The sequence below is a fragment of the Coregonus lavaretus genome (genome assembly GCF_964263955.1).
Source record: "Coregonus lavaretus genome assembly, chromosome: 5".
Taxonomy (NCBI): domain Eukaryota; kingdom Metazoa; phylum Chordata; class Actinopteri; order Salmoniformes; family Salmonidae; genus Coregonus; species Coregonus lavaretus.
Genome location: NC_139992.1, coordinates 74,566,896 through 74,593,598, shown reverse-complemented (window position 1 = coordinate 74,593,598; position 26,703 = coordinate 74,566,896). Strand labels below are relative to the sequence as shown.

The window sequence follows — 26,703 nt, the reverse complement described above, 5'->3', positions numbered from 1 at the left end:
TATCATATGCTATCTGGGGGCCCCCGACTTCCAGCGGGCCCCTAACCCCATTCGTTCGGTGATCCGGCCCTGCCTCAACATATGCTCCAGCTGGTCTCTTCAACTCCCTGCCAACTGACTGACTGGGATTGTGGCCTACTGGGCAGGCTCACTGGCAGAGCTGTGTCTCAGTACTGTAAAATGGCTTCCTTGATCTTTTCCTTATCTTCTTTCCTTATATCGCTGAGCTAGAAGATAGAAAGGAAGAAGGAAGAGGGGAGGTGAAGATAGATAGAAAGGGAGCAGCAGAGGAGAGAGAGGGGTCTGAAGAGGGCATTAGACCATGTAAGAAAATAGCCTCTTGTCGTCTTATCTGTACTGACCTGGCAGGGTAAGGGGGGAACCTACTAAAGGTATGCTTAACCTGTCCAACACTTACAGGTCAGTATTGAATTGCAGATGAACGATACAAGGAGAGGAGCCCATTTCAGACTATTAAAATATACCCAAAGTGCCGTGGCACAAGGTTTTGCTTCCTTTCCTTCACCTTGTCTCCTTTCATTATGTCCTATCATAATATATGTTTACTACCATATAATATTTTTTGCTATTAGCTATATTATTTACTTTACTATCATACACACTTCACCTGAGAAAAAATAAAGTAGATTAATATTTCCGCGCGGAAATTTACAAAAATGTGAACATCGCGATGTCTGTCATGAAATAGTGATATCTCGCGGTACCTGTGCGCGTAATTTAGCTTCATTTCACCACGGAGAAGCCAGTGGAAGGTTTCGGTTACAGCTCGAGTGGATACTTTTATTTGCAACCACGTAAAAACTGACAGAAAGGAACATTTATTTACACAATACATTTGTTTTATTGCCTGAAAGGACATACAGTTAGCTACATATTACGGACTGGAATCTAGGACTAATTCTGTGATCTACAAAGAAACTAGCTAGCGTGCTAACAAAGAAAATCCTTTCTCTTGATATATAATCTCTATAATCTTTAGTTATGAGTCATGTGGTCGTCGATCATCCACATGGTCTAGATCAGCAGGTGAGTGTTTACCTCATTTATTTAATACAATTATAACTTTGCAAATATGGAGTTAGGACAACTAAAATAACGTTCCGTCAGCTAGCGACGCTTATGCTAAGCTAGCAAACTAAAGTGGTTCGTAGCCAAGCTAATGTTAGTTAACTGCGTGGATGTGGCTGGTAAAATGGTGGTTGGTGTGTCGCCGGTAAAATTAGCTGTATGGTGATATTCAGCTTTGATAAGACTTGGTAGTTAGTAAATGTATTTGTCTCAACGATAGTGAACACTTGCTATCAATAACTGCATAGTAAGTTAGCTAGCTGACAGTCATAAAAATACATATTTTAATGTTTAATATATGTAACTAGCCAGGCAATTTGGCTACACGTAACAGGCCGGTGTCGTTGCGTAGTTGATCTCACGGCAATCTTATTCAGGCTTGGTTAGGCCTTAGCTAACGTTGGCTATCTAGCTACAGAACCAAGACTTGTTAGCCTACAAAATAGTTAACTACCTAGCTTGCAATTCATATTCAGCTCACTTTAGCTTGCTAGTTTACGTTAGCTAGCTAGCTGGTTAGATTGATACAATTCTTCCGGCCGATAAAAGTAACTGTCGAGTCTTGAAACGTGGCGCAGGAAATAACAATCGCTCTAGTACTGTAGGTGAAGAGTAGTGACCTACTCCAGACTGCGTTTACAAAGCCAATCTATCATTGGCTAGCTGGTGAGTTAATGTCGGGTTTTAGTTATGTAAAACATAACTAGTTAACTTTCTTTTAATAACTTATAATATGCGGTTGTTGGTCTAGATAACGTTACTACGCCGGTATAATCGTGTTTGGATATAGACAGCAGAATAAGTCTTGGATAAGTGGCACGTGATTCACTAGGGCCCTACGATTCGAACACACCAACTGCGTCACCGACTTTTGTTGCACACATATCTAGATGATGCTGCATACTATTTTGCGCAATTACGCAGTCGGTTCAAAGCGTTACGCCTCGATCGCGTCATAGCGCAAAATAGTATGCAGCATCATCTAGATATGTGTGCAACAAAGTAAACGCAGACATGCACAGAACCGGTCAGGGGGTACCCCTCGATCACACCGACATTGCGTTTTGGTACACCAGAATTACATTACGTTGCAGAGGCAGTTGCAATGCGTTCTGTGTGGTGCGTAAGTTGGATTTATAGAACATATGCATCTAACTGTATGCGTTAACGGCTAGACATAAATGGTAGCAGAAGGTGAATGTTTTGCAGATGATGCTGCATACCATTTTGCGAAAATACACTTTAAGTCTTGATCACACAGATAGGGTCATTGTGCAACTGCCTCTGCTACACAATGCTGCAAGTCAAATGCAGCATTCCATTAGAAATGAATGTACTTCTGGTGTACCAAAATGCAATGACAGTCGGTGTGTTCAAAGCGATAGTGTCATGTGTGCATGTGTTGATTTTGTCTATCCCCACCAGACACATTCATGACAAGCAGGTTAAAATACCAAAACCAACTGTGAACCAACTATATTAATTTGGGACAGGTCAAAATGCACATGAAACATTAATGGAAATTTAGCTATTTTGTCCTGGAAAATAAACATTGGGTTGTTATTTTACTTGGAATGCACATGGTCCTTTTTTAGCTGGATCTTTGTAGAATTTTGACCCATGTTGGGTCATACAAAATCATGTGTTCTCTACTCTGACAATTAATCCACAGATAAAAAGGGGAAACCTAGTTCGTTTTTCTCCTTGTTCATTCTTCTGTGGACTTTATATGGCGGTTGGAACTAACTTTAAGGTGCATTACTGCCACCAACTGGACTGTACCTAGTTCATCTTTCAATCACTCATGTTATGCTCCTAAAAAGCAATGAGGAAATGGGAGAGGCGGGACTTGCAGTGCCTCAAGCATCTAAAATAGAACCAATTTCTATTTTAGCACTTGGCTACGCAGATGCTCACGAGCAGTTTGGATGACATTATTGACTAATGTGTATGTGTACATTTATTTTGCAGCGCACGCAAAGTGGGCAGTCTGGTCGGCATGTAACAGGCTGACCAAACCTGTTGTGTGCGTCTGTGTAGGTAGGTGCTAAAATATAACTTGCTAATGCATGTAGTTGGTTGCCAACCACCAATAAAATCCACAGAAGAAGAAAGATGAACGAGGAGTAGGGCTGACCCCAATTAGTCTATTTTTTTGGTCGTTAGGCTGTTGGTCGACAGGTTGTTTTAGTCGAGCAGTAACAAATGTATACAGTATCAGTCAAAAGTTTGGACACCTACTCATTCAAGGGTTTTTCTTTTCTTTTTTTTACTATTTTCTACATTGTAGAATAATAGTGAAGACATCAAAACTATGATATAACACGTATGGAGTCATGTAGTAAACAACAAAGTGTTAAACAAATCTAAATATATTTGATATTTGATATTCTTCAAAGTAGCCACCCTTTGCATTGATGACAGCTTTGCACACTCTTGGCATTCTCTCAATTTATGCTTGATCTGAAAATGTTTATCTCCCAGGACAAATTAGCTAGCAACAGCAAGCTAGCTAAATGTCCATGCGTGTTTCATGTTCTTTTTTTTTTTTTACCTGTCCCCAAACTAATATAGTTGGTTTTGGTATTTTAACCTGCGTGTCATGAAGGTGTCTGGTGGGGACCGACATCAATCTACACACAATACCCCATAGTGACAAAGCGAAAACAGGTTTTTAGAAATTTTCGCAAATTCATAAAAAAAAATACACAACATACCTTATTTACATAGGTATTCAGACTCTTTGCTATGAGACACGAAATTGAGCTCAGGTGCATCCTGTTTCCATTGATCCTCCTTGAGATGTTTCTATAACTTGATTGGAGGCCACCTGTGGTAAATTCAATTGATTGGACATGTTTTGGAAAGGCACACACCTGTCTATATAAGCTCCCACAGTTGACAGTGCATGTCAGAGCATAAACCAAGCCATGAGGTTGAAGGAATTGTCCGTAGAGCTCCGAGACAGGATTGTGTTGAGGCACAGATCTGGGAAAGGGTATAAAAAAGTCTGCCGCATTGAAGGTCCCCAAGAACACAGTGGCCTCTATCATTCTTAAATGGAAGAAGTTTGGAACCACCAAGACTCTTCCTTGAGCTGGCCGCCCAGCCAAACCGAGCAATCAGGGGAGAAGGGCCTTGGTCAGGGAGGTGACCAAGAACCCAATGGGCACTCTGACAGAGCTCCAGAGGTCCTCTGTGGAGATGGGATAACCTTCCAGAAGGAAAACCATCTCTGCAGCACTCCACCAATCAGGCCTTTATGGTAGAGTGGCCAGATGGAAGCCACTCCTCAGTAAAAGCCACATGACAGCCTGCTTGGAATTTGCCAAAAGGCACCTAAAGGAATCAGACCATGAGAAACAAGATGCTCTGGTCTGATGAAACCAAGATTGAAGTATTTGTCCTGAATGCCAAGCGTCAGACTTTTTTTTGGGGCACTTCGCTCCATCAGATTTGGAAGTATTAATTCACCCCTTGGTTGTAATTGACCATGCTTGTGGTAAAATCACACGATGCACTCAACAGTATTTTTATGTGTTTTCAGCTTGCTGGTCTAGACTTGAACTCTGACGGACAGAGAGGAGGCACCGGCAGTAAGTATTCACATAAACATAATTTTATCTCAAATGTTATAAGCACAGATGTTCATAGCAGAATGATCTCTTAGATACTGTAATTATTTACTAATAGCATACAAGGTGCCATAATACATTTGTTTAGTAATTTGGCAAATCCTCTTTCCCAGAGCAATTTGAACAATTTGCTAGGGGGTTAACATGTAGAGGTGGCTTGTTGTGACTATTTGTCCGAGAAGTTCATATTTATTTTTCTAACTAGGTGACTTTTTTCAAATTTTCCAGCACAAGAATTAACATTCAGTGTAGCTCATTGTGGCGATTTTCATTTATGACTTTACCATACAATTTGTTTCTCAACGTGAAAACGGATAATCCTAACATTTTCCACTGTTCCTAGGGCGTTACATTCCACCTCACTTGAGGAACAAAGAGGTTTCCAAAAACGGTAAGTGTTGTGTTTGACACCCAGTAAATCACATACAAGACATCAGCGCTCACTTGTATTACCAGAGTTATTGGTTACAGTACAGACTCACACTGGGCGAGATCTTCTGACGATTGTTACCATGTCCCAATTCTATAGGCCTACCCCTGTGCACTTGGTCACTTCCCTTCATGGATTTAAAAGGAAAAGTGGAAACTACCTTATACCATTCCATTCATTTTAAATGGGTGGGGAGGGGTGTACAAGTGCAGAATTGGGATTCAGGGTTGTCTAAAAAAAACTCCCATGTTCTCCATTTTAATATTCAATGCAGTTAAAAAGCAAGGTCTTTGCTAAAACAATATTTCTGTTTGTCATAGAAAGAAGCCAGCTACATTTCCTGTTTTTTAAGTTAATCTTGCGTTTGACCAGAGAAAAGTAGGCTACACAACTAAAATAAATGTAGCTACACATCCAGTCAGAGCGCTGTCTGCTGATAGAATGAGAGTGGAGAAGTGCAACTGAAGCACAGAATTAGTCTGATACTGAGCAGAAATTTTATACTAGTTGTCTTGTCTGTTTTTATAAATGTGTAGTAAGCATAAAACACAATTTTATTTAAATTATTGGCAAAATAAGGTAGGCCACTTGATTTCAACATTTGAACAAATTGGACAGGCTAGCATGCTGTTCAAACAGTTGGAGATGGACAGAAGTGTGTTCATAACACATAACTGTTCTACCTCGTTATCTAGCAAGTCGATCCAAGTTAGCTGAACTTGAAATATAAAGATTAGCTGGTTACTCACTAGCATGTGGGCTTGTGCTTGAGACCTGTTATTTTCTATAATGCCTGCTACAAGAAGTTAGTCCTTATAGTGAATGTGCAGTATGCCTGGTTCTGGTTAAATTTGTAACAAAGTGCATTTTCATAGACTTGAAAGTCAGATCAGTGATTATTGCAAAAAAGCATGTATTTATTAGTGGGTCTTATGGTTGTGGAGGGCTTATACATGTATTTAGCCGTGGTATAATTTCATAAGCCTTGAATTCATTAGATTATTGCAGACTGTCAAATTTAGTATATAGTGTAACCTGGTGCCGATGAAGATGGCGGCCTCGCGACTAGCTCTTAGGAAACTTAACGTTATTTTGTTTTATGTATTCTTTACATTATTAGCTCAGTGTTTTGTATCATTACATACAACCGTGAAAAACTACTGGATATCAGAGCGGCGGTAACTCACCAGCATTACGACCCGGAATATGACTTTCCCGAAGCAGATCCTTTGTTTGCTCTCCTCAGGGCAATTGAACTGATTCCAGCGGCTGACCCAAAACATTGTCGGCGTAGGAGAGGCACTCGGAGCAGCCTGCTGGTTCGACTTAGGAGGCGCGCACACCACCCACCGCTTCCAAGTATACTACTCGCTAATGTTCAGTCTTTGGATAACAAAGTCGACGAGCTCAGGGCAAGGATTTCTTTCTAGAGACATCAGGGCCTGTAACATACTTTGTTTCACGGAAACATGGGTCTCTGGGGATATTCTGCCGAAATCGGTCCAGCCAGATGGGTTGTCAGTTCATCGCGCAGACAGAAATAAATATCTCTCCGGGAAGCAGAAGGGCAGAGGTGTGTGTGTTTCATGATTAACGACTCATGGTGTAATTGTAGGAACATACAGGAACTCAAGTCCTCCCTTCCTATAGGCAGAAACTCAAACAGGAAGTACCCGTGCTAAGGACTATTCAACGCTGGTGTGACCAGTCGGAATCCACGCTTCAAGATTGTTTTGATCACACGGACTGGGATATGTTCTGGGTAGCTTGTGAAAATAATTTAGACGAATACACTGAAACAGTGACTGAGTTTATCAGGAAGTGTATAGGAGATGTTGTGCCCACTGTGACTATTAAAACCTACCCTAACCAGAAACCGTGGATAGATGGCAGCAGTCGCGCAAAACTGAAAGGGCGAACCACCGCATTAACCATGGCAATGTGACTGGGAATATGGCAGAATACAAACAGTGTAGCTACTCACTCCGCAAGGCAATTAAACTGGCAAAACATCAGTATAGAGACAAAGTGCAGTCGCAATTCAACGGCTCAGACACGAGACGTATGTGGCAGGGTCTACAGACAATCACGGACTACAAAAGGAAAACCAGCCACGTCACCGACGTCTCGCTTCTGGACAAGCTAAACACCTTCGCCCGCTTTGAGGATAACACAGTACCACCGACGCAGCCCACTACTGTGGGCTCTCCTTCTCCGTGGCCGACGAGAGTAAGACGTTTAAGTATGTTAACCCCCGCAAGGCTGCCGGCCCAGACGGAATCCCTAGCCGCATCCTCAGAGCATGCGCAGACCAGCTGGCTGGTGTTTTTACAGACATATTCAATCTCTCCCTATCCCAGTCTGCTGTCCCCACATGCTTCAAGATGGCCACCATTGTTCCTGTACCCAAGAAAGCAAAGGTAACTGAACTAAATGACTATCGCCCCGTAGCACTCAGCTCTGTCATCATGAAGTGCTTTGAGAGACTAGTCAAGTCATATCACCTCTACCTTACCTGTCACCCTAGACCCACTTCAATAGATCCACAGACGATGCAATCGCCATCACACTGCACACTTTCCTATCCCATCTGGACAAGAGGAATACCTATGTAAGAATGTTGTTAATTGACTATAGCTCAGCATTCAACACATAGTACCCTCCATGCTCATCATTAAGCTCGAGGCCCTGGGTCTGAACCCCGCCCTATACAACTGGGTCCTGGACTTCCTGACGGGCCACCCCCAGGTGGTGAAGGTAGGAAACACTTGGTTCATACAGCCGAGGTTACATGAGTCAACTCCTGTAGCAGCTAAACGCGGTTGTAATAAAAAAAGAGCGGTTTCTGCTACAAAATATTATGACCCCATCACTGAAAGATGAGGCTCTCAGGAACACGTCTTCTGTTTCCCTCAGAATCCCTTAGAACAGAGTGGATAGGACTGGTGGAAAATAACATCAATGATCTTTTCTACACAGAAGATCATACACAATTGCCTGTTTTCCTGAACTTCCCAATACCTTTCTGATGCATTTCAAACCATAATTCCTTCAGATTTAAATATTATTACAAATCAGTTAAACAATTTGACTGTCCTAGCTCCAATAAAATAAAAAATAAAGTAAACATTTTTTTCTTTATACATGGTGGGGTCATGAGAAATGGGTCACGTGTCAAAGAAGTCTGAACCCTTGAGATGCATACACCAAAAATTGCAGAGGATACTATACACAAGTCCTAAGACTTTCAATTGTGGCGACTAGTTAAAAAAAAAAAAGTTTGAACTTCAAATGATCAGCGACATATCACATGCCCGCAATATAACCAATTGGAGGATGGACGGTCTTGGTGGCTAGCATTGTCATTGTGCTTTATATAGACAACCAACAAGCTCTTTTTGTATGCCCATGAGAAGACCCATGAGAGGAGATCTCGACGATACTTTGCTTCAAAGTAGTTCTTACAATCAATTCTGACATAAGGCCGGTAACTAGACCGGTCCCAAAAAAATACTTGTAGTTAATGCAAAAGATAAATCATAGACCTTCTCTCTGCCATTTCTGAATTACCTGCACACCAGGATTGTTGGATTTGGAAATCTGCCAGTTTTGTGATAATTGCTTGCTGCCCACTGGGTCCAACAGATCACAATATTCTTAAGGGAAAGACAAGTCTGTGTTCTAAGAAAATATCCTCATGCTAAATAGGCTAGCACTGACTTACCTCTGAGAAGTTGTGGAAAATCTTAAATGTCAGAGCCAGAGTATATCCCAATGGAACAGCTTGTTAATCATGTTATAGAGTTTGTCTTGGGTTAGCTTAATCTCACACTTTTGTGACATTATTATTTTCTTTTTTTTAATTCCACAACAGAAAATGCTTATTCCTCTGGTAGACAGTACGGTTATTCAGTGCCACCTCCAGTGAACTTCTGTAAGTCCCTTCCGTCTCCTTTTGTGCTGAGGGCACCCTGCATTTCTAGTTGCATGAAATGGCCTTTTACACACCAGAAACACCAATGTGGGGTGTTCCAGGTGCACAGATTCCACAAACCTAAGCTGAATCTGTGTATATGGAACCCAATGTGAAGAGGCCTAGACTTTTGAAAAACAATGCGACACCCAGCTTCAAACATAAGTAATGTGCGTTTCTCTGCTGGTTTTGCTGAGATGCTGCTTAAAAATTATATTTGAGACAGAACAGGATATGATACCAGCAGCTGCCATCTAGGCCAATGCGTTAGATTTGTCTGTTTTAGCTGACAATGCAGCACATCTAATTTCTACGCTACTTTCAATGATGAGCTAGCTGTATTGGGCAATTTGCATTTTTAATCTTGTTTTGGAATGCACCGAATGTGCAATCTTGCACATATTCTAACCCACAGTATGTTCTGTACTGTAACTCGAAAGCCTTTACAGTATGTAGTGTCCCTAATAGTTTCTCCTAAGCAGTACCCTCAACGTCACCAAAGACACAAAATTAATACACCTGGATGGGATGACTGTATGACCGGTAACTATTAGTGTCATGTCAACCTACTCGTATTGCATCAGCCAACTTATGGAAGGAGAATCTGTTTTTATAGACTCCTTCCCCTGTACCTCTGCTTAGGTTATCCAAGACTGGCCTCTCAGGAGCTAGTCTTTTACCACTTCAACAGTGGGGTCTGGTCAGACAGAAATGGTATACCTATGTACCTGCATGACATGTAGGCTATTCCCCATAGAAAACATCACACCCAATTCCCACTACTGGAAATAGGGTATCACTTGAGAATATGCAGGCATAGACTGGTGTCAAAGCTGTGTGTTCTAGTATGCAGTAGCTTGCTTCTGGTGCATGTTTGTTTTTGAAATTGATATTTCTTGTGAGATTCTGCCCTGTGTCGCAAGTATGGCTGTATTACTAATGCCAATGGGAGCTGCGGTATGCTCAATGCTAACATCCTTATGTTGTGTATCTGCAGTAGGAATACAGCTGTATCAAAACTAACCTTTTGGTATGTAGTATTTACTGCCTTCAGAACATTCTAGGAGTGTACAAATTGAATGGAATCAAAGCAGGGACTCCCGTATGAAGGAAATGTAGCATATTGGAGCTTAAATAGCTAGAAGCCATTACTTGGAATCCTTCCAATAGGCACTGTAATTGCCCAAGGAAACACCTGCGTAACTTGGTGGGGTCTGAAATTGTGCAGCTTAGATGTAAAGGCTTCGCTTGTCTTTGGCATTATGCCTTGCATAGTGATGTCAGAGCTTGCAGTGTGCTGCTGTAGATGGTGACTGATCTGAATCCTGATTGGTTATGAATTGATTCCTGTATCCTTCCACCTTCATTTGGTCTGCTGTGTTAACTCTACTGTCCAGAAATAGTCCCTCTATAAAGGGTAAGCAGACGACCTGCTAATTTTACTGTCTGATTGAACATTGGCCAAGCCACTCTATACTTTCATGTAGTATATTGCTTACGGTTGGAGTCTTCAACTCAAGTAATTTCTACAGTGTTGTCTTTATTAATCTAGCTCATTCAGCCAGCATCAATTTGAGTTACACGTCATTGCATCCTTTGCGTTAATGCACAGTTTGCGTCAATAGAGGACTAGGCTACATTAACAAGTATTTCTGGACCCCTTGTCCAACTTGAAACTAGCTGACTCAGTTTCTTAGCAATGCTTCTGAATGGTAATCTTTGATCCTGCAGAATGTGGCTACTGGCTAGCGCTGTTTGCATAGTGCACAGGGATATGAACAGTGTGTGTTTGTCCACAGCACTAGGCCTGGTCTGAAGCATCAGCTGGTGTGTGTATTCACCACATTAAGTTTGCCGTGTGTGTGTGTGTGTGAAATCTGGCGCTGAAGGAGCCCCTGAGGACCCACAGGTGGATGTGGAAGCTGCCTCTTACTACACTGCTCAAAAAAATAAAGGGAACACTTAAACAACACAATGTAACTCCAAGTCAATCACACTTCTGTGAAATCAAACTGTCCACTTAGGAAGCAACACTGATTGACAATACATTTCACATGCTGTTGTGCAAATGGAATAGACAACAGGTGAAAATTATAGGCAATTAGCAAGACACCCCCAATAAAGGACTGGTTTTGCAGGTGGTGACCACAGACCACTTCTCAGTTCCTATGCTTCCTGGCTGATGTTTTGGTCACTTTTGAATGCTGGCGGTGCTTTCACTCTAGTGGTAGCATGAGACGGAGTCTACAACCCACACAAGTGGCTCAGGTAGTGCAGCTCATCCAGGATGGCACATCAATGCGAGCTGTGGCAAGAAGGTTTGCTGTGTCTGTCAGCTTAGTGTCCAGAGCATGGAGGTGCTACCAGGAGACAGGCCAGTACATCAGGAGACGTGGAGGAGGCCGTAGGAGGGCAACAACCCAGCAGCAGGACTGCTACCTCCGCCTTTGTGCAAGGAGGAGCAGGAGGAGCACTGCCAGAGCCCTGCAAAATGAAAAGCCCTGTGCTTTTCACAGATGAAAGCAGGTTCACACTGAGCACGTGACAGAGTCTGGAGACGCCGTGGAGAACGTTCTGCTGCCTGCAACATCCTCCAGCATGACCGGTTTGGCGGTGGGTCAGTCATGGTGTGGGGTGGCATTTCTTTGGGGGGCCGCACAGCCCTCCATGTGCTCGCCAGAGGTAGCCTGACTGCCATTAGGTACCGAGATGAGATCCTCAGACCCCTTGTGAGACCATATGCTGGTGCGGTTGGCCCTGGGTTCCTCCTAATGCAAGACAATGCTAGACCTCATGTGGCTGGAGTGTGTCAGCAGTTCCTGCAAGAGGAAGGCATTGATGCTATGGACTGGCCCGCCCGTTCCCCAGACCTGAATCCAATTGAGCACATCTGGGACATCATGTCTCGCTCCATCCACCAACGCCACGTTGCACCACAGACTGTCCAGGAGTTGGCGGATGCTTTAGTCCAGGTCTGGGAGGAGATCCCTCAGGAGACCATCCGCCACCTCATCAGGAGCATGCCCAGGCGTTGTAGGGAGGTCATACAGGCACGTGGAGGCCACACACACTACTGAGCCTAATTTTGACTTGTTTTAAGGACATTACATCAAAGTTGGATCAGCCTGTAGTGTGGTTTTCCACTTTAATTTTGAGGGTGACTCCAAATCCAGACCTCCATTGGTTGATACATACGATAATTTTTGTGTGATTTTGTAGTCAGCACATTCAACTATGTAAAGAAAAAAAGTATTTAATAAGATTATTTCATTCATTCAGATCTAGGATGTGTTATTTTAGTGTTCCCTTAATTTTTTTGAGCAGTGTACATATTTAGGATAATCTCTCCCTAGGCTACCTTTTATCTAAAGCTTTACCACCTTGAAGTGAAAGAAAACCCCTATGGGTTTGGGCTGTTTGTCACTTCTGGCAGTGGTGAAACCCTAAACGGTCCTCTGACCAGCCCTCCTCAGCCTCCTCCCAAGCCCACACTGATAATGGTGTTGCCACCGATGGGAAAGATGAGACAGCCAGCATGCAGAGCTGGGCAGATCGCTGTGGTAAATGTCCCCACCTCAGACAGGGGCCTGACCTTGTATTTGGGAAAATATGGAAAATGGGTTATTGTACGATTCTTTTGAAGTGTAGGTACTCTGCATTTTGCAGAGATGTTCACTGTTGTGAACTCATACCGCCAAGTTCAGTAAGTTGGCCTCCCTTTTTTCAAGGTTGAATCTCTAAAATTTAGTTTTCTAAGTCCTTTGACCAATAGTCACTAGCTTTGCCAAATCCAATGTTTAATTTTCCATTGAAAGGAGGGTGATGGGAACTGATTTTGTAAAAATTGAAGGGAGTCTTTGTCTGTGGGCCTGGGAGTCCAATCTATCCCCTTCGTAGTCTCTGATAACATGACAACCCCATAGTACACTTTCTCTACCTCCGTCTCATCATCCCTCTCTTCCTTTCATTCCCCTCACCCTGTCCATGAAGACTCTCCAGGAGGATGGGACGGCGGACGCAGCAATGGCTTTGCTAATGGTTACCATGACAACAGCAATGCGGGCTTCGGGGGACGCGGCGGGCCTCCCCGAAATGACAGAGGTGGGCGTGGCAGCTTCCGCGGTAACAGCATGGGTGGCGCCTCGTTTAATCAGCCAATGCACATCGCAGGTGGGGAAACCTACTGTGCCAAATTGTATTTATCTATTCCGCAGTAATACTAGTAATTACCAATACTATTAGACTGAGACAAGTAGTAGGTATTGTATTATGCTCTAGATCTGGTCCTCTAGATCCTACTGTGCATATAGACAAATTTTTACTCGGTAATTCTAGTAATGACTACTAATAATAGACTATCTGCAGAGGCAGAATTTCCTTGAGTCACCAGCAATGGAAATAATGTACGAATAAAATACTTAATACAAATCAGACTGCTTTAGTTACAACGTATAGCTATACGTATTATTGATAAAATACACAGACAATACTGGAAAGGTACAGAAAAAAAACGTCCCTGCAGATTGTCTAACCTATACTCCAATCATTCGATCCAATCAATCAAATCCATTTACCAAAATGACTGTTTGCTTCCTAAGCAATATTGTAATGGTGGTAGACCATTCCTGCATGCGAGACGGATGAGGAATGTAGCCTCTGTTACTCGCTGAGCTATCCACTCTCCCTCGCCAGGGTTTGGTGGTGGACAAGATGGTGTAGGCTGGGGAGGTACTCCCAGACAAGACGCGGCCTATAACAGCTTTGGAGGGAGGGGCAAGTCTTCCTTCTACAGCGACCGTGGATCATCAGGGGGCAGAGGAGGGTAAGTACCACTCAGCGGAATGTATTTAGCCATACAAGTAGGTGTGTGTGTGTGTGTGTGTTTCAGACAGCTCATGATTGAAGTGTGTTGAGCAGTGTATCTGTGTGTAGTTATCAGCGTGGAGGTTATGGCGGTGGAGGCAACAACCGCTGGCAGGAAGACTCCAGGGACGATGAGGACTGGTCCAAACCCAGCCCCGCCAACGAACGACTGGAAGCGTGAGTCTCACTCTTCTCCTCTCAACTGTTACATTGGCCAAACCTGTGTGTCTAGGAGTTCTACAACTTTAAGTGTGCCGTTTATATAAGCATACTCAACCACATTGATCTTAGACTCACTCTTACAGCTGGGAGTGTGCAATAGGAGTGTTCAGCAATTTTTGATGACTTTTTAAAGAGTCCTGTTAGGTGTTGTCTAATGTGATGTCCTCTAACCCAATCTTTTTCCGCTCATCCAGAGAGCTGTTCTCAAGCGGGAACACGGGTATTAACTTTGAGAAATACGACGACATTCCTGTGGAGGCCACTGGATCCAACTGCCCGCCACACATCGATAGTGTAAGTCACTTACATCACTGGTTTTACGTCAACAATTGTCATGTAGATCAAGGGCAACACTGTATATGGAACACTTTCAAGTGACTCTTATTGACAAAAGTAAACAGAGTAGAAGTCTAACAGCGCCTGTGTTTTGGTATTTCAGTTTCATGATGTGGACATGGGTGAGATCATCATGAGCAACATTGCCCTAACCCACTACACGCGGCCCACCCCCGTCCAGAAATACGCTATCCCGGTCATCAAGTCCAAGAGGGACCTCATGGCCTGTGCTCAGACTGGTAAGAGAATGAATGAATGAAACTTTACTTTAAAGGGGTAGATGGTAGCGGAAGGGCTCGCTAGAGGATCAAATGGAATTGAGCCTGTTTTAGTGTCTTTAATTTGATTCTCTTGCATTACAAATTGAGCTAAATATACTATGAATTTAAAACATGTTTTGGGATTTTCTTTCTATCGCTTGCTATCTTTTAGACCAGCAGAAATGAATGATTATTGTATTGAGTAAATGACTGAATGTTCCTCTCCTCAGGCTCTGGTAAGACTGCAGCCTTCCTGGTGCCAGTGCTGAGCCAGATCTACACACAGGGGCCTGGAGACGCTGCGGCGGCTGGCAAGAACGGACAGGTACACTCACACACACGAGCAGACTGCAACGTTGAGTTTTCCCATCAATCTGAAACGCTGCTTTTCTGTGAACGCAATTAAATTGCCCCCCCCCGACTTGCATGTGTGCTATTTATTTATTCGGTGTGCTGAGGTTGACCAACACTTGTTGCTTCCCTCCACAGGACAGCGGTAAATATGGGCGCCGTAAGCAGTATCCTCTCTCTCTGGTCCTGGCTCCCACCAGAGAACTGGCCCTGCAGATCTACGAAGAGTCCAGAAAGGTATGGGCTAAAACTCCACCCACAGACAAACCCATACACGATGGACAGAACATGAATGATCTTGTAGTGGCACCAGTATAGTAGAGTAGCCTTGTGGTGGCTAAGGAAGATGAACTGGTTGGTGACCTGAAGGTTACTGATTCCAAACAGGTTGATGAATGATTGCCGTTAGATAAAGAAAATATCTACCTATTTTCTTGGCATGCGCACACTTTCCCTGTACTCGTGTGTTATGGAGGGACAAAATTCCCAGTGCTATGTCTTCGGTGCCAGAATGTTTCTCGTCTTCTGGTTCTATCCTCAATCACTGGTACAATGTGATATCTTATCGAAATGAATGCGCATCAAGTTACCATGAGTGTGTTCTACAGTCAGATGTTAATCTCGGTAACATCTGTTATAGAACGATACTCCATAGACAATGAAAGGGTGATGGTTAATACTGAATTATGGCTATACTAGTGTTCTGAACTGTCCTGTGCATCTCTTATCCCTGTAGTTTGCGTACCGCTCCCGCGTGCGTCCCTGTGTGGTGTACGGAGGAGCTGACATCGGCCAGCAGATCAGAGACCTGGAGCGAGGCTGCCACCTTCTGGTGGCCACACCCGGTCGCCTGGTGGACATGATGGAGAGGGGCAAGATCGGCCTCGACTACTGCAAGTGAGTGGGGCAGACGATAACACTAACGAATTGGCTAACGCTGAAGAGTTGGCTAAAGCTAACAAGTTAACTATTGCTAACGAGTTGGCTAGTGCTAATGATAATGAGTTGGCTAATGCTTTGTCTAAAACTAACATAAGTAAGTGACCAGAGTGCTAAGTGAGCCGTTTCTGTCATCCCTGTCAGCTACCTGGTGTTGGATGAGGCTGACAGGATGTTGGACATGGGTTTTGAGCCCCAGATCAGACGCATCGTGGAGCAGGACACCATGCCCCCTAAAGGCATCCGTCAGACCATGATGTTCAGCGCTACCTTCCCCAAGGAGATCCAGGTACACACGTACCAGTAGTAATGCAAGCTTGAGTAACACACTCTGGGGGGGGGGGGGGTGTGTGTGGGTTTCTGACTGGGGGGGGGGGGGTGTGTGTGTTTCTGACTGGGTGGGGGGGAGGGGGGTGTTTCTGACTGGGTGTGTGTGTGTTTCTGACTGGGTGGGGGGGAGGGGGGGGGGGGTGTGTGTGTGTTTCTGACTGGGGGGGGGGGGGGGGGGTGTGTGTGTTTCTGACTGGGGGGGGGGGGGGTGGGGGGGGGGGGGGTGTTTCTGACTGGGGGTGACTGGCCTCCTGTAGCTCAGTTGGTAGAGCATGGCACTTGCAACGCCAGTGTTGTGGGTTCAATTCCCACAGGAGGCCAGTATGAAAAATATATGCACTCACTAACTGTAAGTCGCTCTGGATAAGAGCATCTGCTAAATGACTAAAATGTAAATGTAAAATGTGTGTGTTTCTGACTGGGTATAGATGCTGGCGCGTGATTTCCTGGAGGACTATATCTTCCTGGCCGTGGGCCGCGTGGGCTCCACCTCAGAAAACATCACCCAGAAGGTGGTGTGGGTGGAGGACGGCGACAAGAGGTCCTTCCTCCTGGACCTGCTCAACGCTACAGGTAAGGAACACACACACACGAACCAACGAAGACAACTCTACCCCATAACCCTCAAACCCTTTACACACGTCACGTTCTCACACCAAACTCCATAATTCACACAGGTATAACGTTCAGTCCAATGATGTATATAAACCCTGGATTGCTGGTGCTATGTGTTGGTCATTGAGAGGCTTTGAAGCCACCGGCCAGCCATATTGGCACTCCCCAGTAAGAGTAGTCCTCCATAGGAATGAATGGAATTCTACAGTATTTCAATTAAATGATTCAATGACAGTTACATGTATTTTGTGTTGTAGTAATCAGAGTAACGTGTTTATATATTTTGTCTGAAAATATAATTTAAAGTGTGTAGTCATAGCACAAATGTGGCAAGAACAAATGTAGACATTAAGAAATGCATTTCTATAGCTTCCAAAATATTTTTTACAATGCTGGGGGAGTGCCAAGATGGCGGCACGGTGTCTTCAACACAGCGCCCCGTATCAGTCAACTAATGTGTATATATAAATCATTGGTTCAGTCACAGATGTATTGAAACTAATTGATGACAACTGGTGTTTATCTAAAAGGGTACATTTGTTAGCCTTTTCCCTTGCCCCCACCCCCAGCCATCTGTTAGTCTGTTTGACAAAGTAAATTAACATCCCCATGGACACGGTTCTCCTAAACTAGTTGGCATGATGAACCTTCACCATTCTCCCCTGGGTGAAATGGAGGGTGGTTGATGGGGAAAGTGCTAGTTATTACATATTTAAGAACTGTTAAGTTACTCCACACTTCCTTTGGTTTACTTTACTGGGCGGTTTGGTTTTATTTAGTCATCCCCAGTGATGCTCCTGATGTTCAGGAGGCTGCAGTGACACCCGGTAAGTATTATTATGGTACTATAACCCTCAGTCTGACCCTCCCAAACATCACATCCCACTCCATCCTCTTCCCTCCCCTGGCTCACAGCCCTCTTTCTCCTTTCAGAATTTCTCAAAAGAGCTTTAGGGCCAGACATAATGCTTGCAGTCTCAGGGCCAATCCTACCCTTAGGTCAGGGTGGGCAACTCCAGGCCTGGAGAGCTGTGGGATGCAGGCTTTTGTTCCATCCCGACACTAAGACACTATTTTAGTCTAAATGACACCATTACAGCCCTCCAGGACCAGGGTTGGCCAACCCTGTCATTAGAACCAGCAGTAATGTTTACCATCCTCAAAGGAGGCTGTTAATTGGAGCACAGCTTTGGTGTTTTTGGATTGGTGTTACTGTCTGGGTGTTACACACACGTAGGGATATATTAAGGACACGTTGGGCTGTTGCCTTTGGAAACTGAGCTACACTGTTAGTCAACTGTCAAAAGGAGCTGCGTCTCCTATAAAAGTAGGTTTAGTCCATCTACGTTAAAGGGAAATGGCACCCTTTTTTCCCACTTGATATTCATCTCCACCATCAGCATATGTGAAAATGGTGTGTTTCTATGTTTTGTGGAAAAGATTAGTTTCCGATGACATCATCGGTGTTTAACCAGTTGGTTGTCATTGGAAACACTTATCTTTTTTACTGCAAAACATGATGAATATGAAGTTTAACATTTTAGGAACAGCTGATTCAAATAATCAAAGCTTGATGATTAGTTGGTTATTTGAATCAGCTGTGTAGTGCTAGGGCAAAGAACAAAACATGCACCCCTTGGGGTCCCGAGGACCGAGTTTAGGAAACGGTAGACCTGCATGTTGATATCCAAGCCATGTTTGAATATTTAGAAAACACTCCTTTCTTCTGTGAGGTTAGCACTGATATTATGACTGGATAGGTGAATGTTTTTGCCATATGCTTCTAGCCTTCAACTATCCTAACATGTCAAATCAGCAATTATTCCAAGGAAGGCAGGATGCATTTTCAAGACACACAAACCTGGTCCTGGCCTCTTCATCGCTCATTGTTGCCATGCCAACCATACCCAAACTCGGCCCACCTGCCTACCTGTTACTGAATGCTGCCGCTGTAAGTCGCTCTGGATAAGAGCGTCTGCTAAATGACTAAAATTAAAAATGTAAATGTAGAAACAGGCGTAGGGTGATCAGAGAATGTCAACCATGCCCCCTATCCACCCCTCCATCCAGTTTCACCATTTAGCGTGTGCTCCGATAGCTATTAATGCAGTGTTGGTCCACTGTAGACAAAACATTAAGACTACTCATTTGCTAGAACCATTCCAAATGGCTGTGAGGACATTTTGAGTTATGGGACAGTTGGCTAATTCTGATATGAGGACATTTGGCATAACTCTGTAAACTGTGCAAAACAGTTGAACTTAATAATTTGTCAGTGAAAGCAAAGCTGCTTTTGCTCCCCTGGTTTCCATTTTTCAGTTGCCATTTGTTTCTTTTCTCCATGGTGATGAGGTCGGTCACACCACCAGTGATTTTATAGGGTGACCACGTTTAAAATACCCAAATGCGGGACAACAGGATGATTTTGCGGGACTGTAGCCTACATTAATAAAATAAAAATTACCCACGACACACACATCCGCCTTCCGCTGCACCGAACAAGCTAATTGAAGCGCCTACTCTTGTGTGGTAATGCGGAAAGAGACTGTGGCTGTTTTTTATGAAAATCTGGCACTATTTGGCCAAGGAAACATTTCTGGTTGGTCTCGGAATGTAAAACAGTTATGCTGCGTTTAGACGAGGGATGCAAAAACCGTCATACCAGTTGGCATAGCGGGACAAGAAAGTAAAAAATATGGTGACTGCAAAAGCCAGCATGATGGTATGCGTTGTTGTGGTGGTTTCAGTAAACAAACAATGCAAATCAACATCCGGTAGAAAACAATGCTACGGCTAAAGTTGAAATATTTGAACTTCGGCGGCAAGTCCCATCTACCGTGGCATTCACCGCCAGGCTCTACGGCATTTACCGTCGTGTTCTCGTTAAAGACATCCGTTTTGCCGTCAACCTAAAAATAAATTGAGTGAAGTAGCAGCAAATACACTACATGGCCAAAAGTATTTGGACACCCCCTTCAAATTGGTGTATTCGGCTATTTCAGCTACACCAGGTGTATAAAATCGAGCACACAGCCATGCAATCTCCATAGACAAACATTGTCAGTAGAATGGTCCGTACTGAAGAGCTCAGTGACTTTCAACGTGGCAACTGCTCAGCCCTGAAGTGGTAGGCCATACAAGCTCACAGAACGGGACCGCCGAGTGCGTAGGGCGTAAAAATCGTCTGTCCTCACTACCGAGTTCTAAACTGCCTCTGGAAGCAACATCAGCACAATAACTGTTCGTTGGGAGCTTCATGAAATGGGTTTCCATGGCCGAGCAGCCGCACACAAGCCTAAGATCACTATGAGCAATGCCTAGCATCGGCTGGAGTGGCGACAATGGTGAAGCTTGCCACCGTTGGACTCTGGAGCAGTGGAATCGCGTTCTCTGGAGTCCGACGGACAAATCTGGGTCTGGCAGTCCGACGGACAAATCTGGGTTTGGCGGATGCCAGGAGAACGCTACCTGCCCCAATGCATAGTGCCAACTGTGAAGTTAGGTAGAGGAGGAATAATGGTCTGGGGCTGTTTTTCATGGTTTGGGCTTGGCAACAGTTTGGGGAAGGCCCTTTCCTGTTTCAGCATGACAATGCCCCTGTGCACAAAGCGAGGTCCATACAGAAATGGTTTGTCGAGATTGGTGTGGAAGAACTTGACTGACCTGCACAGAGAGCCCTGACCTCAACCCCATTGAACACCTTTGGAACGACCCACTGCGAGCTAGGCCTAATCGCCCAACATCAGTGCCCGACCTCACTAATGGTTTTGTGGCTGAATGGAAGCAAGTCCCCGCAGCAAAATATCCAACATCTAGTGGAAAGCCTTCCCAGAAGAGTGGAGGCTGTTATAGCAGCAAAGGAGGGACCAACTCTATATTTATGCCCATGATTTTGGGGTGAGAGGTTTGACGAGCAGGTGTCCACATACTTTTGGCCATGTAGTGTATGCTGAATAAGCAAGTAATGAGAATGGAGAGCCTCAAAGTTTGACAATTACCTTTCAGTTTAATACGGCTATTTAGGCCTACTTTCTTTTGTAGCTCTTTGTTAGCATTCTTTTTGTAAGTAAACTGTCCACTCAAAGTTTAGCTGGAATTTAGCACTAAAGGATTTGACAAATGTGATTGGTTGAAGATATAACGTAGGCCTACATCCCATCTTGTGCTGCGCTGAATATCAGACCTCAACAACAATTGGAGAAGTGTTTAACATCACCAGTACCACATCCTTATGATGTATATCTTGTAACAAGTGCTGTGACTGTCAGACATTCCAACAAGTCTCTTGCAAAGGGCCAAAATGCGGGACTGTCCTGCACCATGTGGGACATGTGGTCACCCTACCAGCACCTGCTCTGTATGCGCAGCACCATTTTTATTTCCTGCTCCCATCGCCCCTCTCATTGTCTGAAGTCTTTATCCTGCTCATAGCCTGTAAGCTAAGTACTCAACATTTTATTTTTTTATTTTCCTCTTTCGATCACACTCTCACTCCATCTCTTCCGCACTCTGTCTAGGTAAGGAGTCTCTGACGTTGGTGTTTGTGGAGACCAAGAAGGGAGCGGACGCCCTGGAGGACTTTCTGTATCGCGAGGGCTACGCCTGCACCAGTATCCACGGTGATCGCTCCCAGAGAGACCGAGAGGAGGCGCTGAACCAGTTCCGCTCTGGTCGCTGCCCCATTCTGGTGGCCACCGCAGTACGGCAACACACACACACCCTCTGTCAACAGACATAGTGATGTCATTTCCCCCTTTTTATCCTACTCGCATCAAAACGTATCAGGATTTGTATTGAAGCTATTACATCCGTAACGTCGATCACCACCTGAAAGGTTTTCCCCATTGCTGGTTGCATTATATTTCCCTCTGTCTTCACCCCCAGGTGGCTGCGCGGGGTCTGGACATCTCTAACGTCAAGCACGTCATCAACTTTGACCTGCCCAGCGACATAGAGGAGTATGTCCACCGTATCGGTCGTACAGGCCGCGTGGGGAACCTGGGTGAGTGGGACTAGTGTTTGAGGGGGAAACATTGCTGCATAATTAACATGACCCAGACTAAACAGGTAAATCACCAAATTAGTCTTGGATTCACATATTGATAGTGATAGCTAGGTCACATGTGTGTCACTCACCTTGTGTATCAGGTTCTGTTGTCAATGACATTCGGTTGGTTGTATAATGAGAATGGTGTGCTCCCCTTGCATAGCTCTGCACAACGGTAGATTGTCCCGTTGTGTTGGACAGTACATTACCACACTGGTGCCAGTGAATAACGGTGTTGTGTGTGTGTGTTGGCCATGCGCCTCTGTGAGTCACTTCTGATACGACTGGGATGGTAGCTAGCCCGAACAGACTAAGCTACAAGTTGTAGAAACGAGAATAACTCCGGATAAACAGTAAAACTACACTATTATATTACATAAGATCACACACTGCATGAATTGTGTTTTTAAGAAGCCATAAGTCTTTCAAGAAGTGAAATTGCTCATTCCACCGCATGCCCTGGAGAGTTGCACTGCATGATCTGTGTGTGTAGAGTATTGAGACCTGTCTGCGTGTGTAGGTCTGGCCACATCGTTCTTCAACGACAAGAACAGCAACATCACCAAAGACCTGCTGGACATCCTGGTGGAGGCCAAGCAGGAGGTACCGTCCTGGCTGGAGAGCCTGGGTTATGAGAACCAGCACAAGGGCAACACGGGACGCGGACGCTCCAAGAGGTGCACACACACAAACTTTTTCAGGGACATTAATGGACCATCCATGATTTTAGATCTGAAAGGAGATTCTCAAGAAAGGAGAATAGCTACATGTTCTGTGTGTATAAACTTTTGTTCTCTCTCTCCGCTAGATTCTCCTCTGGTGGATTCGGTGCCAGGGACTACCGTCAGACACCCGGCGGCGGCGGCTTCGGCGGTGGTGGTGGGCGCGGTGGCCCACGCACTGGGGGTTACGGAGGAGGAAGCCGTGGCGGCTTTGGTGGAGGTAAGCGCTAGGCCCTGTTCAGAACCGTTTGAAGTGCCTTTCCAAATGTCCTCTTAGTTTTTATCCATGATCATTTGGAATTCATGTTTTTATAGCTGTATGTGAATTACTGAATGAATCTATCATAAGAATCTACTGACCCTCGACCTCTGTCCTTCCCAGGTGGCTTTGGAGGCGGGAACTCCTATGGCGGCAACGACGCCGGCTATGGTGGCAACTACAGTCACTCCGGTAGTGGAACCGACTGGTGGGGCAACTAGTCATAGAAACCCGGTTGCCACGCCAACCAAACCGATCCCTTCACAGAAACCACATGTTGACTACGCCAGACTAAAATACCCCCGCTCACTCAACCCTGTGTAGTTTCACTGACACACAGTACATTACACACATCAAGATTCTCTGCCCCTTCGCTTCTCTCACATGGAGAACGACGCAACGCGAAGATATAACCAGCGTGGTGCCAATCCACTGGAGAAGAGCAGAGATTTGCACACTTTTAAGATAAAAAGAACAGTGCGCATGTAAGGATGCTGACATGTATGGTCTGATATAGCAACTCAGACTTTTGTTGTTCAAAACAGCAACTCCTTTTTTCTTTGTATAAACAAAAATAAGAAACTAAAAGAATAACCTGAGGATCATTTGTATGTTAATGTACTGTGCCTTTTGAATTTAGACAGGACTAATTCTGTTGTCATTTCACCAAATGAATGTGGCCAAGAGCTCTAAATTGTATTTTATTTTTTTGGTGAAAAAAGAAGCATAGAAGGAAAAAAAACAAGCTTGTACTTAATCAAACCTTGGCAAACACTGGGGGCATTGTGGCTCGCTCGAGTCATGAATCCATTTGAACCTTTCAAAATTGTCGCAGGGTCATCATGTAGCCTTTTATCGAGTTCAAACCCGAGTTCAAACAGCTAACATCATTGTAGCGTCCGACCTCACTGGGCCGTACTCAGTGTGGCTAATAACTGTATTCTAATCTTAAAGGGACGAAGAGTTCGATTACTTTTTAATTTTTTCGCTCACTCTATCCTGGATAGGCTCCTCTAAGGATACGGTAGTCTTTCCAAAAGCCATTCCAGTTGTGATCTCTTAATACGGAAAGTCGTTAAAATCAGTGCTAACAAACACACACTGGGGTTTAATTCAAACAGAAACACTGAATGAATTGACTTGACAATGTTATGGCAGCTAGTAAGTTACTTCCCGCTAGCTACATTAACTGGGCAGTGTTATTTAGTTTGTTTACATTTGAAGAGCGGGCACACGCGCGTGGTATTGTAAATCTGGCAGTGTTTTTTGAGTGAAATGTTTCTTCTACAAACATGTATCAAAACAAAAAATGTCCGCCATCTTGGAAGTGAAGTTCGAAATGGCTGCACAAGGACCAGGGGGGGGGGGTGATGATAGCGTCAGGGGGGGACAGTGTGGCGCGGCTATAGCGTCAGGGGGGGACAGTGTGGCGCGGCGTTAACATTAAACAGTCTTACCGTTGACCGCCGAGCCGGTATTCTACGCATGCTAGTGTTTTGTTTTTTGGTCAAGGAGATATAAGACAAATAAACTGAGTCGCAGGCTTAACTTAATTACAAACATTTTCTCTTTTCAAGCTGTGTTGGAGGCGCATGGTTCATCTATCAGAGACAGAAGCAGTAGGAGGTCCATCACTAAGGGTTAACCAGTCAGAAAGCAAAGGCACTGGACAGCAGGACAGTTGCCGCCGGGGTTATGGGGTGAAGGTCAAGGGTTAGGGCGCACGTTATCAGTGCACCACCATTGCTTTGGTTTCCATTCCTCTTTACTGTAGCTGTGGAGGTGGCCAAAGACTGGGGACTGTTGTCCCCTTCCTTATGGTACATGCATACTGTCAACTCTGGGAGGTAGTCTGCTTTAGATGTGTATAAAGCAATGGTTCTGACCGACCAGACGAGGCTTTTCCTCTCAAATAACGCGAGCCAACGAGAGGAGGAGAGCTGGGGCATTTGAGAATCTCTAAGTGCACTACGTTTCTTAAGTGTATTGTGCCTTTTGAAAACTTAAAAAAATAAATGTATTCACTTTAAAAGCGGATGCACTGACAGTGAGAACTTGGATTGAAAGGTGCTACTTGATTTTCGGTGTGTAGGCCCTTGTTTGTTGTTGTGCCCATCAAGTTTTACAAAAGTTATTTTATTGCACATCTAGAGTTTTATATAAATGTCTTGAATACGTGTCCTTAAGCTTCCAAATATTGTGTGTGAGGAGATTGTGAAAAAACGCAGCTTGTTTACAAAGGGGAAGGGTTCTCAACATTTAAACAGGATTTATTTGGGACCAGGGGATTTAGCAGTTAGGGAATTTAGCCATTTGCACACAGATTTCTAGATTCTACTTTTGCTGCTAGTTTTGTGTAATTTATTAAGCATTTTTGAGAAATATTTATTTTTGTAAGCCTCAAAGTGATTCTTTGAAAGTTACAAGAAACTTGACCAAAAGACGGTAACAAAAACACTGGCACTTGAATGTTGAATGTCACCTGTATGCGTGAAAAAAATTATATATTTCGGGGTAGTGTGAGCTTTTTAATGTTTAAGACATATTGGACTCGGTCAATAATGATAATATCCACAGCCGTTTCAAGGCCTCGGGCCCTGACATCTCTAAATATTAGATGGTGAAATTGGCCTGCAAAAAGAAAAATGGAATTAATCAAACATGCCAAGGTTTGGAATTAAAGTTGTCAAAAGAGCAAAATAAAATTTTCCTAAATCTATCGGTGCAGAACTGTTCAGGATTCTCTAATTGTGTGCATTGTTTATAAGAACTCTTTATTCTAATTTGACCTGATTTATATATTTTTTTAAATCCAGTGAATGTCTGGCATATGACAATCTTTAAAAAACAAAAACGTGGTTTATTCTCTATTGTTGCATTTGCATATGGCACCTCTGGTGATTGTGTTCCCTCAGAGTATTGAGCAGGTCTCAGCTGCAGTAGTGTTTCCCACAGTAGCAGCACATTAACTACTAGCCTGACCACAGGAAGACTAGGCGACAACCACCACTTGCTCAGTACCCTGAGGAGGAAAAACCCAGAGCTCTTTAAACTTAGACTTTGCTTTCTGTACTAGCTTAGAGGCTAATGCACAGCATGGGAAAAGACTCAGCTGTGCAATTATTGTATGATTTTACCAAAATAAAGTTTGAATGCAAAAGTACCGTATTATAAAAATCAAGCATGTTTTCTAAGACTTGGTGTTATAAATGTAGGACAGGCTATTGCCTGGAGTGGCTGCGGAGAGGAGCAGCTAAGTTGGCATTGGCTGAGATTTGATGGGCTTCAGTTCATTTGAAGAGATTTTATTGTTAAAATACCTTGTTTCACTTGTCTCAATTTTTGAATTCCTCTCTCTATCAAATCAGGGTTGTGTTCAATAGTGCACAACTTAGCCAAATGTTTTGCAATGTAAAATGAAGATGAGCATTCTTATTGGGCAAGTTTGGGTAGTACCCCTGGGCCCTGTTTCAACATTCCTCCTGTTTTGTGCCTACTGAACACAACCCTGTTGTGATCAAGTCACTGGTTCTCCTGATTATTGAGCTGCATGCCAGAAGCAGTAAGGATAATCTGACCCCAGATCAGTGTTAAATCAGGTTAAGAGCATGCTGGATGATCCCTGCACACAC

General features: G+C 44.0%; 1 protein-coding gene across 8 annotated transcripts; it reads left to right on the top strand.

Moving 5' to 3' along the window:
• Positions 1-740: 740 nt before the first annotated feature.
• LOC311129930 (putative ATP-dependent RNA helicase Pl10) lies at positions 741-26,234 on the top strand. Of its 8 annotated transcripts, none has more exons than XM_084162499.1 (19): positions 747-1,047; positions 4,637-4,685; positions 5,068-5,115; positions 13,118-13,228; positions 13,820-13,949; positions 14,060-14,167; positions 14,407-14,506; positions 14,652-14,787; positions 15,039-15,133; positions 15,298-15,396; positions 15,896-16,056; positions 16,243-16,387; positions 16,857-17,001; positions 17,823-17,870; positions 21,561-21,742; positions 21,928-22,045; positions 22,611-22,767; positions 22,899-23,032; positions 23,195-26,234. In XM_084162499.1, exons 1-19 carry the CDS (start codon positions 1,003-1,005, stop codon positions 23,290-23,292), a joined length of 2,109 nt encoding a protein of 702 aa, XP_084018625.1. In that variant the 5' UTR covers positions 747-1,002; the 3' UTR covers positions 23,293-26,234. The 8 variants fall into 8 exon arrangements, with proteins under 8 accessions (XP_084018627.1, XP_084018625.1, XP_084018622.1 ...); XM_084162496.1 differs by having other exon boundaries at positions 13,118-13,297; XM_084162498.1 differs by having other exon boundaries at positions 748-1,047; positions 13,118-13,249.
• Positions 26,235-26,703: the final 469 nt, after the last annotated feature.

What these genes read in the sequence shown, in the direction of transcription:
- LOC311129930 (XM_084162496.1), top strand. Translation starts at nt 1,003, where the DNA reads ATGAGTCATGTGGTCGTCGATCATCCACATGGTCTAGATCAGCAG. An exon ending in GCCCGCCACACATCGATAGT is followed by an intron (nt 14,507 to 14,651) that starts GTAAGTCACTTA and finishes TTGGTATTTCAG; the next exon opens with TTTCATGATGTGGACATGGG. An exon ending in GGACGCGGACGCTCCAAGAG is followed by an intron (nt 22,768 to 22,898) that starts GTGCACACACAC and finishes TCTCTCCGCTAG; the next exon opens with ATTCTCCTCTGGTGGATTCG.